Source organism: Thalassophryne amazonica, chromosome 6 (genome assembly GCF_902500255.1).
Source record: "Thalassophryne amazonica chromosome 6, fThaAma1.1, whole genome shotgun sequence".
NCBI classification, from domain to species: Eukaryota; Metazoa; Chordata; class Actinopteri; order Batrachoidiformes; family Batrachoididae; genus Thalassophryne; species Thalassophryne amazonica.
In genome coordinates, this window is record NC_047108.1 from 94,180,826 (window position 1) to 94,196,255 (window position 15,430).

The 15,430-nt window shown below is 43.3% G+C and overlaps 1 protein-coding gene across 1 annotated transcript in view; it reads right to left on the bottom strand.

The window, feature by feature from the left end:
* Nucleotides 1-11,557, bottom strand: part of LOC117512664 (protein kinase C-binding protein 1-like) — a 61,538-nt gene extending 49,981 nt beyond the window's left edge. The window contains 2 exon segments of the mRNA XM_034172811.1: nucleotides 1,037-1,107; nucleotides 11,338-11,557. Of these exon segments, the coding sequence (XP_034028702.1) occupies nucleotides 1,037-1,107; nucleotides 11,338-11,351 (85 nt within the window). The 5' untranslated portion in view covers nucleotides 11,352-11,557.
* Nucleotides 11,558-15,430: the final 3,873 nt, after the last annotated feature.

Genomic DNA, 15,430 nt, shown 5'->3' on the forward strand with positions numbered 1-15,430 from the left:
GTGAACACTCATACCACAGAAGACTGAACTCAGTTATTTTATCTTTTTCCTGCTTCTTCTCCACAAATTGGGCCACCCAGCAGACTGGCTCCAGCCACGGCCCAGAGCCCTCACCCTAGTCAAACAAACCTATCTTTGCAGGCATAATGCGCTCGGTGCGGTTCAGAATGCACTGTGTAAATTCACGCAAAACGAACAGTGCGATTACTCCCAATTTCACTGCAGAAACAAAAGCTTTGTCATTCACGGTGTGCCTCTGCAGCTCATAGCAACTCTGCTATAATGACTGTTTCCTACCATCAGCATGTGAATGCAGCATAAGATGATGGCCTATGTTGATCCCTGTTTGATGGGCAAATTAGAATTGAGCCAAATGTGGAAAAAATATATTGATAACTCACTGCTGATACTACCTTTGAATTCAGTCTGTTGTGTCAAAGTGCTCACATCAAAGTCTGACTTTTGTCCAGAACCAACAACAGCAGAGAAATGTGACACTCTCTAAGTCACACTAATGGTTGAAATAAAGAAAAAAGAGCTGTGCTTTGTCTATGCTTTGCTGTGTGTTACACGTCCCCAAGCTGACAACCGCAAGCAAAATTTACATGACGCTGATGTCATTTAGGTACATCATGTTGCCAAATCAGGAGATGTGAAGCACTCTGAGCCATTTGATGGTCAAATGCACCATCCCGTTTTGATTATCTGGCATCATGAGAGCAACACCCTCTGCTGACAACGTTAAATGTAAAAGTAAAACCAGTTACTAAAATGTGCCACTTAAAAACTACCTACTGAACATTTGATTGCAACAAAAGGGTAGAAGGCTCCTTCGATACTGCTTTACAGAAGCGATGTTGGCTCACAGACCCTGTTGATGCTTCACACTAAACAAGCAGGCACAATCATCTTTGTAGTGCAAGAAATCCATTAGATTGCTCAAGTAACATACAGTCAGTATCCTCTGCACATTATGAAACGGAGCTGCCTAAGATGGTTGACTGTTAATGTAGGGTGCTCGGCCTTAGAGACGTACCTTTGGATCGCACGGACGCATCCATCCCCTCTACCACATCAGATTCTGTCTTTACCTCCTCCTCAGCCAGACTGCAGCACGCCCAACAACAGCAACACAGACCCACAGAAAGAGAGGCAAACACAAAGTCAGACAGGGTGTTTCACAGACCACATCAGCAGAACAGTAAACAAGTGGAACACCACCTAAGGCACCCAGGTCCCAGAGGGGCTGTCAACAGGGACACTGCGTGTTTCCATTGCTATTGTTTTAATCTGACTTCAACACATCTCTGACATCGTGATAGAAAGTTCAACTCCTCTCCGTGTCATCAGCGGCAATGAGTAACAACCTGGTCCTTACATCCCAAACGAGACAATGGTACCATCTCCATGGCAACACTCTTCTTCACTCAGCACAAGCTGATATACACAGCAATGTACAGGGTAATTTACTGGAGCAGAAATTACCCTGAAATCCCATCCTCCAGAAGACGAAACTGCAAAACATTAGTGGGACTAAATGCTAACCTTTGGACATGGATGTTTCAGCTATACTTCATGGTAAATAGTCAGTATACTAACAGAAACGCTATAAGCAATTAGTCTATACTACTGGAGGGGCACGTCTTATGGTGATTTACTTTATGCCTTTCTGCCACCTCACGAGCCCCTTCTCTAACTACAGATTACCCCCAAGACATTAAATCTGTTCTTAGAGGCCATTAGCAACAAATCCATTTAAACCTCTGGCAAAGGCCTACTTTGAGAAGGTCTTAACCATGACAGACATTCAGTTCTGACATCCACTATCAAAAGTCATGTATATTTTCATTATATTGACACAAAGCAGATAGGATACTCATTTCAGGAAAAAAAAGAAAAAAGTCAAATGCATTTTGCACATGTATCGTCCCAAGTAGGAGGCTCATTCAGAGAGCACACATTTGCCTGGAAAAGCAATGGGCAGCCAGAATTGTGAATTATCTACATCAGATCCACGTATTGTCAGAGGGTGACAATCTTAAAACAAGGAAATCAAAGGACAGTGAAGAAAAAAAAAAGAAAATTTAAATTTTGGAGACCATTTCAGTTCTCCGTGATCTGTGCTCAGCTCGTCTATGACCCACAAACATCTATCTATAAAATTTTGGCGTTATCCACCTTTTACAATTGAGCACATGCAAACAAACAAGGGTAATCACATGACTTCCATCCACCTCTCACCTGGAAAAACAAGTAATAATGAAGGCCTAGCACTTATGGTGTTTTCTTATAGTCCTTAACCGACTGACCTGTAGATTCCATGTGTATGCTCTAAATTTCAGTTGGACCCCTTTATTTTACATTATTTAACCTTAGAACACCAATGTCATAAGATTTCCACCCACACCAAGATGGCCAAACTAGCCACATATCCAAATATGCAGAATGTATAAACGTCGATAAGGAACCTACTACCCAACCATTACTGTAGTACATACTAGAGGTAAGCAAGGGAGTAGTAGGGTCACAGTTCAGATGGACTATGACACAGTGATGTTGCCTGTCCTTTAACCAGGATGTTTACAGCCCGTACGAGCATAACGCATGGCGTGAAAATTTTTTATTTTGCAAGGGCAGTTTTTTAATGGTTCTTGATGTATATTTATGTGATATCACAGGCACAGCCCCTTGGATTCACACTGTGCCAGTGTGGGGATCAAATCTGTGCAAGTGTCAAGCTGCCATCAGAAGTATGCAGCCTCAAAATTGGGACAAAACCTAAGTATTTGTGTTCTTGGGTTAAGGAAAAAAAAAGTATCCAAACCTGAACGCAACCAGTCTAGAGCACACATTCATCACTAGAAAGGCCCAATCTCTCCAATTGTGTTCTCAACTCAAGTCGTCTTCTTATGGACAAGAGTAAAAAAGGGATTGGGTGTAAATGAAGGTCTTCAAGTATTTGGCTCCTCCTTTGTCAAAGCAACAGAGGGCCTAGCTCCAAGGATGTGGCCTTTATTCACAAGCCCCGAGGAGGGACATAAACCCCTCTCATGGACCTCTGACAGGTCACAGACTTGACCAGTTCATAGCTTTGGCTCCAGCTCTGATTTCCAGCGAGGATGATGGGTTTAGAAGCAGAAACTCAGAAGGGTCAGCCAGGCTTGTGGGATAAGTATTAATTTCTTCTCAAAGACGAAAGAATGCAGCCCTGGGCCCCCTCCTCCATCCTTAAAAACAGCCATAAAAAGTTGCTCAGATTGGTTCATTGGTAAGTGTGAATGCTAAGAAGTATCTTTGATCACATAGTAACATCTCACAAGGGAAGGCAGCCACAATGTGATTCACACACACACACACACACACACACACACACACACACACCAGTGGCACAAACAAAAGTAAGCAAAACATCTAACAGCATCACCAACCAAAGATAACTGCAAATGAACTCCTTCGTTCCCCTTCTGGACAGTTTAAATGAAAAACAGAGACCTCGTGCATGGTCACTTCTGCTGTCTGGACAAATAAAATCAACCAGTGCTCGAGCAAGTTCAACAGAAATGGTTTATGGGGATCTGGTTTCAAGCGGCTAACAGTCACAGTCACACACACACACACACACACACCTCCAGGGCCTTCCTGTTCTGAACAAAGTAAATAAGTGAGGCCCACATGAACATAAGTGCAGGTTAGCCAAGAGTCTCTCTGCTACGTGGACCAAAGCACTGAGAAAAAGAGAACCACCATCACCAGGAAGCCAAGAGTTGCTGACCACAGAACCACAACCCTAAATTTACTACAAACCCATTGCAACATATTGTTGCAACTACTGAGAAGACAGGAAGGCCAGTAATGGAAAATAAGCCCCCCCTCCCAAAAAAAAAAAAAAATGTTCCAAAAGACACACACAGATCAGGACCTGTGTTCCTTCACACAGTCACAGTCAGGCAAATAAATCCTCCGCTGGCTCTGGGAAGTATTCCAGAAAGACCCAGGTTCAGGAAAATTCTGACAGTATTCCTTTTTGCAAGTAGTACCTGACAGACAAAAGGAAAACAGCAGTGACTCAGTGCCTTTAGATTCCACTCCTGTGAGAGACGAGCAGGGTTCTCCCGTCACAGAAAATGGAGGCCACAGCTTGCTCCCCCCCACCCCACACACACACACACATTCACCCACACACACCCCCCACCCATCTCCCCCATCCCCCACACTCCAAGGCTCCGTCTCAGGCGCTGGCACATCCGTGCAGGACAACCAAAGAGATCTGTGGAGATTATACAGTTCAAACATTAAAGGAAAAAGAAAAGGAAAAAACCTCTGCTATGACCAGACAAACCTTCGTCGCAGTCATGTATGGAGAGAGAGAGATGTGAGAAAAATCCAGCAAAGCAGAGAGAAGACTCATCGTTTTTTCTGTGCATCTTGAATCGAGCTTTCTCGTCTTCGCCGTGAACACTGCTGTCGCTGAATAATTACATTTCATTTTGTCGACAGAGACTAAAAATCACACTCATCCTGACAAAAGCAGTGCCCAGAGAGGGAGGGATGGCCCGTTTGTATGAGTAAAAAACGAACAAAATATCTGAATATCATACACAGCATTTCAGAAACCTATATCAAATGTAGGCTGAACTGCCACTAAAAAACACCTGGGACCAATACCGCAGACTGAACAACATCCCGCTCAGACCTGCTACACACAACCCCAGAGAGATTACTACTAGGTTTGCAGTATCAACCCTCTTTGGGATTTAACACACAAGACAACAGCTACAGGCAGCAACATAAAGAACACAGTTATCCGCTGCCTTTCCTGAGAGCCAGAAATAAAAATAATAATAAAAGGATATCAGCTCAAGGTCAACAGATTGCCTCCGTGTTCACAAAGAGAGTTTAACGACATTAACACATCTGTTCCTTAACGACTACACAAGTAAACACAAATGTCACATCATCAGCAAACAAAAGTGCACATGGAATGGCCTAAACAAGAAAAAGACTCAACCTGATTTTATATAAGGCTGTGAAAGGGTGAATCAAAGATGGCTGTGGAATGTTCCAGAAGGCCCTTGTTCCCCCTGCTGCTCTCCCTCAGATTGTCAATCTTTAACCTCAACTGTAGCTGCAATTGGCTGGAGGACCTACAGGGTGGAACGTTATTGGTTGGCTGTGCTATGCCACACAGATCACAGCGTATAAGCTCCCCTCTTCCTCTTAAAAACGTGTCTTTTTTGTTGTTTTTGCTGCAATGCAGAGACTCTTAGATTTGCCGACCAGTTTTGATTTCACCAGTAAAAACTGGGAGGAGATGAAAGGCCTCTTAGGAAATTGAAGCCATAATGCACCAACGCTGCTATTCAACCTCTTTTTGTTTTTTTGTTTTTTAAAGTTAATGCTACACCACAGCAGACATTACACACTCATGTTACCACTGAGGAGCACAAAAACACTTGTTTCCTCCCCCAGACATGTCAAACTGCTTATATAATGCAACACTATTTACAGACTTGCTGTGTACTTAAATAACTATAATCGCAAATGTTTTAGTCAGTTCCCTGCAAAATGCGTTAACAAACCGGCTGCTTTATTTAAGTAAGAGAAGACTATGATATTGATTTTTCAATTTATTTTCATTTATATAGCGCCAAATCACAACAGAGTTGCCTCAAAGTGCTTCACACAAGTAAGGTCTAACCTTACTAACCCAAAGAGCAGCAGTGGTAAGGAAAAACTCCCTCTGAGGAAGAAACCTCAAGCAGCCCAGACTCAAAGGGGTGACCCTCTGCTTGGGCCATGCTACAGACACAAATTACAGAGCAATTCACAAAATGAACATTTATTTATTCATATATACACTCAACAAAAATATAAACGCAACACTTTTGGTTTTGCTCCCATTTTGTATGAGATGAACTCAAAGATCTAAAACATTTTCCACATACACAATATCACCATTTCCCTCAAATATTGTTCACAAACCAGTCTAAATCTGTGATAGTGAGCACTTCTCCTTTGCTGAGATAATCCATCCCACCTCACAGGTGTGCCATATCAAGATGCTGATTAGACACCATGATTAGTGCACAGGTGTGCCTTAGACTGTCCACAATAAAAGGCCACTCTGAAAGGTGCAGTTTTATCACACAGCACAATGCCACAGATGTCGCAAGATTTGAGGGAGCGTGCAGTTGGCATGCTGACAGCAGGAATGTCAACCAGAGCTGTTGCTCGTGTATTGAATGTTCATTTCTCTACCATAAGCCATCTCCAAAGGCGTTTCAGAGAATTTGGCAGTACATCCAACCAGCCTCACAACCGCAGACCACGTGTAACCACACCAGCCCAGGACCTCCACATCCAGCAAGTTCACCTCCAAGATCATCTGAGACCAGCCACTCGGACAGCTGCTGAAACAATCGGTTTGCATAACCAAAGAATTTCTGCACAAACTGTCAGAAACCGTCTCAGGGAAGCTCATCTGCATGCTCGTCGTCCTCATCGGGGTCTCGACCTGACTCCAGTTCGTCGTCGTAACCAACTTCAGTGGGCAAATGCTCACATTCGCTGGCGTTTGGCACGTTGGAGAGGTGTTCTCTTCACGGATGATGCGAAGGAGATGTGTTGCACTGCATGAGGCAAATGGTGGTCCCACCAGATACTGACTGGTATCCCCCCCCCCAGTAAAACAAAACTGCACCTTTCAGAGTGGCCTTTTATTGTGGGCAGTCTAAGGCACACCTGTGCACTAATCATGGTGTCTAATCAGCATCTTTGTATGGCACACCTGTGAAGTGGGATGGATTATCTCAGCAAAGGAGAAGTGCTCACTATCACAGATTTAGACTGGTTTGTGAACAATATTTGAGGGAAATGTTGATATTGTGTATGTGGAAAAAGTTTTAGATCTTTGAGTTCATCTCATACAAAATGGGAGCAAAACCAAAAGTGTTGCGTTTATATTTTTGTTGAGTGTATATGAATAAAGAAATATTTATTATGCAAATAAAAATATGAGCTACATCTTTTCATTCAGTCAGATACCTGCAATGGATGTACTCTACGTACTGCAAAATTTCAAACTGTTTCATTGAAGGTAGAGGTTATCTGTAAGCACAAGACAGCCACTGAATGAAGATCAGAGTTAACACATTTACAACAGACTGGCTGTGAAATACGAGACTGTGACTGAAGCAGCTCTCACAATATGGCAAGATTTACAACATTTTATGCCATAATGGGCTGAGTTACAAAGTCGACCCACCTTCACTGACTTCCCAAACCAGCTCTCACCTGCTCTCACCATAGTGTTCTTGAGCAGTCACACTACTCAGCAAAAGTTAAGAAATGTCCTTATTTTTCCAGAGCTCAAATGACTACCAACTGCCTCAGCCCTGCCTGCGCTCAGCTCAGGACAGCAAGGACCAGGTGGAAACTCCATCCCCAGCTCTTGATATCTCAAGGTAGCTGTTCCATGATCGGTGTAAAAACTAGACACCAACTGTGTCAACCCTATAGCACGCTGGCTGGAGCGAGGCACATGGTGGACCACACTGCCTGGCTTTCAGGAGCCTGGTCAGGCTCCTGAAAATTATGAAAATGTTCAAAACCATTGCTAGCTTACCAAACCGTTCCTGACTTGTGTTGCTCTATGCTGAACAAGGTGTTCTCTTGGTGCACACATGAGCCGTGCCGAGGACGTGCTCAGGAAAACTTTGCATCATATTTGTTCAGGTGTGGCACCTGTGACATTTCTTTTGCAGAGTCATGTTATACACCTGTTCAGAAAGCTACTATATGTCAGTAGGCATCTTGAAAACTGATATTACAGTATGCAGCCAAAATTCCAATCAACACTGAAGTGATACCTCGTAAAATAATCTTGTTTTCATGTCTCTCACAAATAATTTTATTGTGTCACTTTATATGGAAAGGAGCTGCTGCTGATCACACCTTCCTCCCTTCAGAGAGAAAAAGCATCACCTCATCTTTCTTCTACAGATCATGTAGGAGCATCACAGTTCACGGACCAATTCACTGGGTGTGTCTCAAACAGTAAGCAAGGGTTCAGATTCAGACATAAGGGTCGTTTCCTTCACCGGTGTTGCAGACCGAATGGTCTGCCACTAAAAATCAGTCCGCCCTTTGCATCTGCATGTGCGTCATTTCGGACTACAGCAGCACGCCTGAGACGGAGTCTCTTCACCCAAAGCAATCAAATGGATTAATGGGATTATTAACCATCAGATGATAAAGGTAAACCCTCTTAAATCATTCTAAAGTCAGTTTTAAGCAGGAACAAGGCCATTTTAAGCAGAAACTAGGCAAAATTCCGTGACACTTTGAAATGTCCGACACACTGAATGCATCAGCTAGCAGCTCGTTTAGCCGCTGTGCTCTGATCGCTTCCGCCAACTTTTATGATGAAATAATGCTGAATTTACAGTGAGGAAAATAAGTATTTGAACACCCTGCGATTTTGCAAGTTCTCCCACTTAGAAATCATGGAGGGGTCTGAAATTTTCATCTTAGTTGCACTGTGAGAGACATAATTTATTTGTATGTTACTGCTGCAAATAAGTATTTGACCCCCTACCAACCAGCAAGAATTCTGGCTCACACAGACCTGTTTATTTTTCTTTAAGAAGCCCTCTTATTCTGCACTCTTTATCTGTATTAATTGCACCTGTTTGAACTTGTTACCTGTATAAAAGACACCTGTTCACACACTCAATCACACTCTAACCTGTCCACTATAGCCAAGACCAAAGAGCTGTCTCAGGACACCAGGGACAAAACTGTAGGCCTGCACAAGGCTGGGATGGACTACAGGACAACAGGCAAGCAGCTTGGTAGAAGACAACAACTGTTATGATTATTTATTAGAAAGTGGAAGAAACACAAGATGACTGTCAATCTCCCTCCGTCTGGGATTTCATGCAAGATCTCACTTTGTGGGGTAAGGATGATTCTGAGAAAGCTCAGAACTACACAGGAGGACCTGGTCAATGACCTGAAGAGAGTTGGGACCACAGTTACAAAGATTACATTAGTAACACATGATGCTGTCATGGTTTAAAATCCTGCAGGGCAGCAAGGTCCCCCTGCTCAAGCCAGCACATGTCCAGGCCCGTTTGAAGTTCACCAGTGACCATCTGGATGATCCAGAGGAGGCATGGGAGAAGGTCATGTGGTCAGATTAAGACCAGAATAGAGCTTTTTTTTTTAATCAACTCCACTTACCATGTTTAGAGGATGAGAACAACCCCAAGAAAACCATCCCAACCGTGAAGCATGTGGGTGGAAATATCATACTCTGGGGGTGCTCTTCTGCAAAGGGGACAGGACGACTGCACCGTATTGAAGGGAGGATGGATGGGGTCATGTATTGTGAGATTTTGGCAAACAACCTCCTTCCCTCAGTAAGAGCATTGAAGATGGGTCATTGCTGGGTCTTCCAGCATGACAAGGACCCCAAACACACAGCCAGGGCAACTAAGGAGGGGCTCCGTAAAAAGCATTTCAAGGTCCTGGAGTGGCCTGGCCAGTCTCCAGACCTGAACTCAATAGAAAATCTTTGGAGGGAACTGAAACTCCAAACCTGAAAGAGCTAGAGAAGATCTGTATGGAGGAGTGGACCAAAATCCCTGCTGAAGTGTGTGCAAACCTGGTGAATTCTGGATTATTTTTTTTTTTTAGATTATGTCTCTGACAGTGGACATGCACCTAAGATGAAAATTTCAGACCCCTCCATAATTTCTAAGTGAGAGAACTAGCAAAATCACAGGGTGTTCAAATACTTATTTTCCTCACTGTATGTGGAAATGACTGTTGTACTAAAGCTTCAGATATCTGTTGCTGAGATAAATAACAATTGGTGTGCAGTTTGAAGCAGAAACAAGGTGTTAATCCGTGAACCGCGTCATCAGCGGGGACCGATTTTTAAGGGGACGGTTCGGTTGGCGACACAGGAACTCAACCTAGTCTGCAGATTTCGCCAATGTTTACAGGAATGGCCCCATAATGGGCCTTTCTCTGCTGTTGTGTCTCCATTGTAATGAAAAACCACCAGGCTCGCGCAGCAACAAACGCATTTATGTAATAAATCTGTGACCATTTTCGCTGCAATGTAAATTTTCTTATTCCACAAGGACCCAAATCCTCACTGGACCTCGTCCACTAAGAAGAATCTAAGAATGCCTGGACCTCCACGTCGGTCCATGTGTCACCTCTGCCATTTCCATTGTTTTTCTCTTGATCTTGTTTAGCTATTCTGACTTAGCACTTTTTGTCATCTTCTTTACAACCAATCCATGTTGACCCTCGCACAATGGCTTTTCAGGGCCACTCAGAAGGCCTTATTCCAGGACAGGGACTTATCTCACCCCAACAAAAGCAGCAAAAATCACCTTTCAGGAGTGTTTTTTGTGGTAGAGAGAGACACACACAGATGTGACAGACCCCTTAAATTGCCCCATGGGTTCCTGTGAGTGGAAATGGGCTGATAAACATGTCACAGAAATCTAAAACAAGCCATTTCTAGAATAATTTTTGCCTGTAGTAGAAAACTTTCTACATAAAGACATAGAAATGTGGACCTTTGCGATAAATTTAACACAAAACCCAAATTGTATTTCATAGTCAAATGTAAACAAAACAAGACTTTCAATAATATGACCCCTTTAAACCAAGTATTTCAGAAAGATACCAATCTGTCCACTCATCCATGGCCTCCTGTCCAGCACATCTGTTTTCACCTGTGCCTCTGCCCTGTGCCTGGCATGAAACACAAGAAACCTAGAGGTCTACTTACAAAGGGCACACAATACCCCCAACACCCAAGGCCAATCCCCTCAACGCTTTATCTGTCAGGCCATGAAACAAAGCTGCCACAACAGAAAGGAGATTGAGTCTCATTTTTTTTTAATCCAATTCTCTTTTGCATTGAAGAAAAAGAGAGGAACAGGATTTGCCATGGTCCAACCCTGCCCTCTTGTATGGCAGCCTGGCTGTCTGGGGCACCCATGTGACCCTGAGACACAGAGAGGGAGAGCAAGGGTGAGAGTCGTTACCCAACCTCCCCCACACCCACACCCACACCCACAGCACTATGGAGCACAGGCCCAGCGAGGCCTCCAATCCAACCCCAGCTCCTCCTCCTAGACAAAAAAAAAAACTGATTTTAAGGTGTGCACACACACACACACATATCATGAGGAACCAAAAAGTCACCACCACAGCAAGAAGGAAGCCGTGTTGTTATCAGAGTGGAGATTTAAAACAAAAAAGAGAGAAAGAAAGGAAGAAAGAAAGAGAGAGAGAGAGACAGAGCCTTACCTCTGTGGATGCATGGCTGCCTGACACACTGTTATGTCAACACTTATAAAACATGGAGGACACTCTCTCAATCCTCAGCCGGGGAAGGCTCTGCTCCTCATGCAAGGCGATCAGGCCACGGCGATGTTAACCACATCCTGACTGGTCGCTTCGCTTGCAGGAGAGATGCAAGGTCGCGCCCGATTGGCTGAAATGCTTCCTGAGTAATTATCTTTGTTCGGTGCAGGCAGGGGCAGCGACAGAGGAAAGAAAAAACCGCCAGAGTTAAGGCCTAAAACATCGACAAATAACGCCATCGGCCGCTGAGTTTTTAACATACAAACCTACAACTTCAATGCTTTGAAGCTTCCAAACGTAGCATCCAGCAGAAGTTTGCTCATTTGATGGTTTTAGAAGTAAAAAATGTGTGTCTGAGGAGGAGCAGGACACCGTGGCTGCTCAACACGAGCCACTTTTTTTTTTTTTTGTGGCTGTTGTTTTTTGTTTTTTTTTTCTTTCTTTCTTTCTTTCTTTTTGTGGACTGGGCCTTTGTTGAAACTCCTCCCTCTCGCTCAAACGTTTTCACAGCAAAGACATGCTAAAGCTTCTCACTAATTCTTGCACAAAACAAAAAGAGCACAAAACTAATCTAACATACGTTATTGTGAAAATGTCTGTGGTGTGTTGGAAAAGAAGAACTTGGTGAGGGGGGTAAAAGAAATGACTGAAGCAATGCAAAACAGCCACATGCCTTGTAGAAATGAACATCTGTTACCGTTGCGCGCTGGTTAGCACATGTAAAATATCACGACTCCGTGACTGTTGCCCAAACACACGAACTGGAGTCATTCTAAAATAGATACGACTGCTTTCAAGAGAACCAATAAAGCACCTGGAGAGTGATTTGATAAAGAGCTCTGCCTGCGGTCATCCTATAACACCGATAATTCATATTTAAACAGCTGGAAACCCCCCCACTGAAGCACTGTGCAAATGCAGTTTTAATACTCCATGACCAGTAGAGGTGGGCAGATACGAGGTCTGTGAGAAAAGTATCGTACCTTTTTATTTTTTTCAAAAACTATATGGATTTGATTCATATGTTTTTACGTCAGCCAAGCTTGAACCTACGTGCGCATGCGTGAGTTTTTCCACGCCTGTCGGTTGCGTCATTCGCCTGTGGGCAGGCTTTGAGTGAGCACTGCTCCACCCCTCTTGTCGTTGTTTCATTGCGAGGAAATGGCGGAATGATTTGGGCCTTTTTTTCCATCAGAATTCTTTCAGAAACTGTTAGAGACAAGCAGCTGGAAACCACTCGAAAAATTTATCTGGCTTTCGGTGAAAATTTTACGGGCTTCACAGAGAATAAGGACTGTTAGTACGCCCCACAATGGCGCACGGCGCGCCGCGCTCCAAGCCGCCATCGAGAGGCAGAAAACACCACATCATTCCTAAACGGATGGCTGTGTGGAGCTGGGACCGTCATGAGCAATTTCTCTGGTTATCACAAGAGCTGGACATCAGCCATTTTCCAGCAGATTTCAGTTTTAACAAAAGATTTTGTCATGGAAAGCCGCGCGGAGGCTTCGTGCGTCACAACGGATTCGCTGATCGAGCGAGACAAAGGAACACCTCCGTTTCGGAGTGCCAGGGGACAAGTTGGGACATGCCTATCTTGGCTTTCAATGCTTACCAGCCCAGTGAGTATAAGAGAAATTGTGGAGAGCTGGGCATGTCCCAACTTGTCCCCTGGCACTCTGAAACGGAGGTGTTCCTTTGTCTCGCTCGATCAGTGAATCGGTCCTGACGCGTGAAGCCTCTGCGCGGCTTTCCATGACAAAATATCTTGTTAAAAGTGAAATCTGACGGAAAATGGCTGATGTCCACCTCTTGTGATAACCAGAGAAATTGCTCACGACGGTCCCAGCTCCACACAGCCATCCGTTTAGAAATGATGTGGTGTTTTCTGCCTCTCGATGGCGGCTCGGAGTGCGGCGTGCCGTGCGTCATTGTGGGACGTCCTTAAAGCTGTAGTAACACTCCTTATTCTCTGTGAAGCCTGTAAAATTTTCACTGAAAGCCAGATACATTTTTCGAATGGTTTCCAGCTGCTTGTCTCTAACAGTTTCTGAAAAAAGTCTGATGGAAAAAAAGCCCAAATCATTCCACCATTTCCTGACAATGAAAATCCGACGAGGGGGCTCCCACAAGGCGTGCTCACAGGCGAATGACGCAACCGACAGGCGTGGAAATACTCACGCATGCGCACGAAGGTTCAAGCTTGGCTGACGTAAAAACATATGAATCAAATCATATAGTTTTTGAAAAAAATAAAAAGGTCGGATACTTTTCTCACAGACCTCATCGATCCTAATATCGATACCAACGCTGGTATTGATATTGAACGATCCTCGTGTAAAAAGATCGATACTCAAGCTTTTTTTTTTCTCCCGCATGCACTGACTGCTGCGCACGCAGATTCATCAAAGTCTACTCTCTGTATGTAAGAGCAGCGCTGCGCTGTGTCACACAACACGGAGTAGCGCACCCTTGTATTATGGTTTGTCAGCCCTCTTCTTCAGGAGATTTTAAGTTGTGTTGAGTGATATTTTTTTAAACAAAAATGTTGATTGTGATAATAAAGTATTTTGTTGTCACGTACAATGTTTGGCGAAATTCTATCCTGAATCTTTTGAATCCTTTGGATCTATGAAGCTTAAATATGAAAAAGTATCGGTATCGATATCGCCAATACTGGGCCTGTATGTACTTGGTATCAGATCAATACCAAAATTCCCGGTATCGCCCACATCTAATGACCAGAAAAAAACAAAAGATCCCCACAAAGATGTCAAGAAATCCTGCATACCAGATAATGCCAAAGCATTTATTTTATTGTGTCTGTTGGTGCATATTTCAGTTGACAGGTTTTGTGGTTTGGTGGCTGGAATTCATAAAGGAAAATGCTGAAAAAATATTTCTGCATTCTCATCTGGATCAAAGTCTCACAGAATACAGTGACACCACACCCATATTTCAAAGTATCAGGCATATTGAGAAAATGCTACATTCAGCAACATTTTTCAATTCCAACTTTAGTTTTCTTTCTTAATGAAACCCCTGCATGGGGCTGGAAATTTGACCTTCTTCTCTGACCTTGATCATTGACCAATCACAACCTGAATCAAACCAAAACCAACTTACCTGCCAAGTTTGATTAAAAATAAATTCTAAAAATATCTTGCAGACAGATCATTTCACTAATGAACTCATCACATCTGCCCAAAGTGATCTTAATCAGTGAAATCACCTGCTGGAGTCAGTGGAAGCAAAGAAAACCTGCACGCTCTTGGGCCTTTCTGGAATGTCTTTGGACTCCAGGTAACCTTTCTCACCTATGATTTGTTTGCTTGTAATCAGTGTGTGTGTGTATAAAAGGTCAGTATTTATCTAACTCTATCTATATATATAAAAGACTATGTATGTGGCACAGTTTGTGTTTGGAGTGAACTGCCAAAGTGATTAAGCAATCACTACCAAACTTGGTATTGTGACTGGGGACACTAAGGGTTTGAAGGATTACGTCAAAACTACATCATAGATTCTCACCAAATTTTCACCACGGATAAATATTAGGCCATGGAAGACTCCAATAACTTTTGGAGGTGATCTGGATTCCAATCCTGATTCTGGATCAAGATTCACTTTATATAGGCTTTGAATGATTGCGTCAAACTACTTCACGGATTCTCACTAAATTTTCAACACAGATACATATTACGCCAGGGAAGACTCCAATAAATTTTGGAGGTGATCCAGATCCGAATTCTGGATCAAGACTGACTTTATATCAGCTTTGAAGGATTACGTCAAAACTACTTCATAGATTCTCACCAAATTTTCACCACGAATAAATATTAGGCCATGGAAGACTCCAATAACTTTTGGAGGTGATCCAGATTCCAATCCTGATTCTGGATCAAGATTCACTTTATATAGACTTTGAATGATTGCGTCAAACTACTTCACGGATTCTCACCAAATTTTAAACACATATTACGCCAGGGAAGACTCCAATAAATTTTGGAGGTGATCCAGCTCTGGATCTGAATCT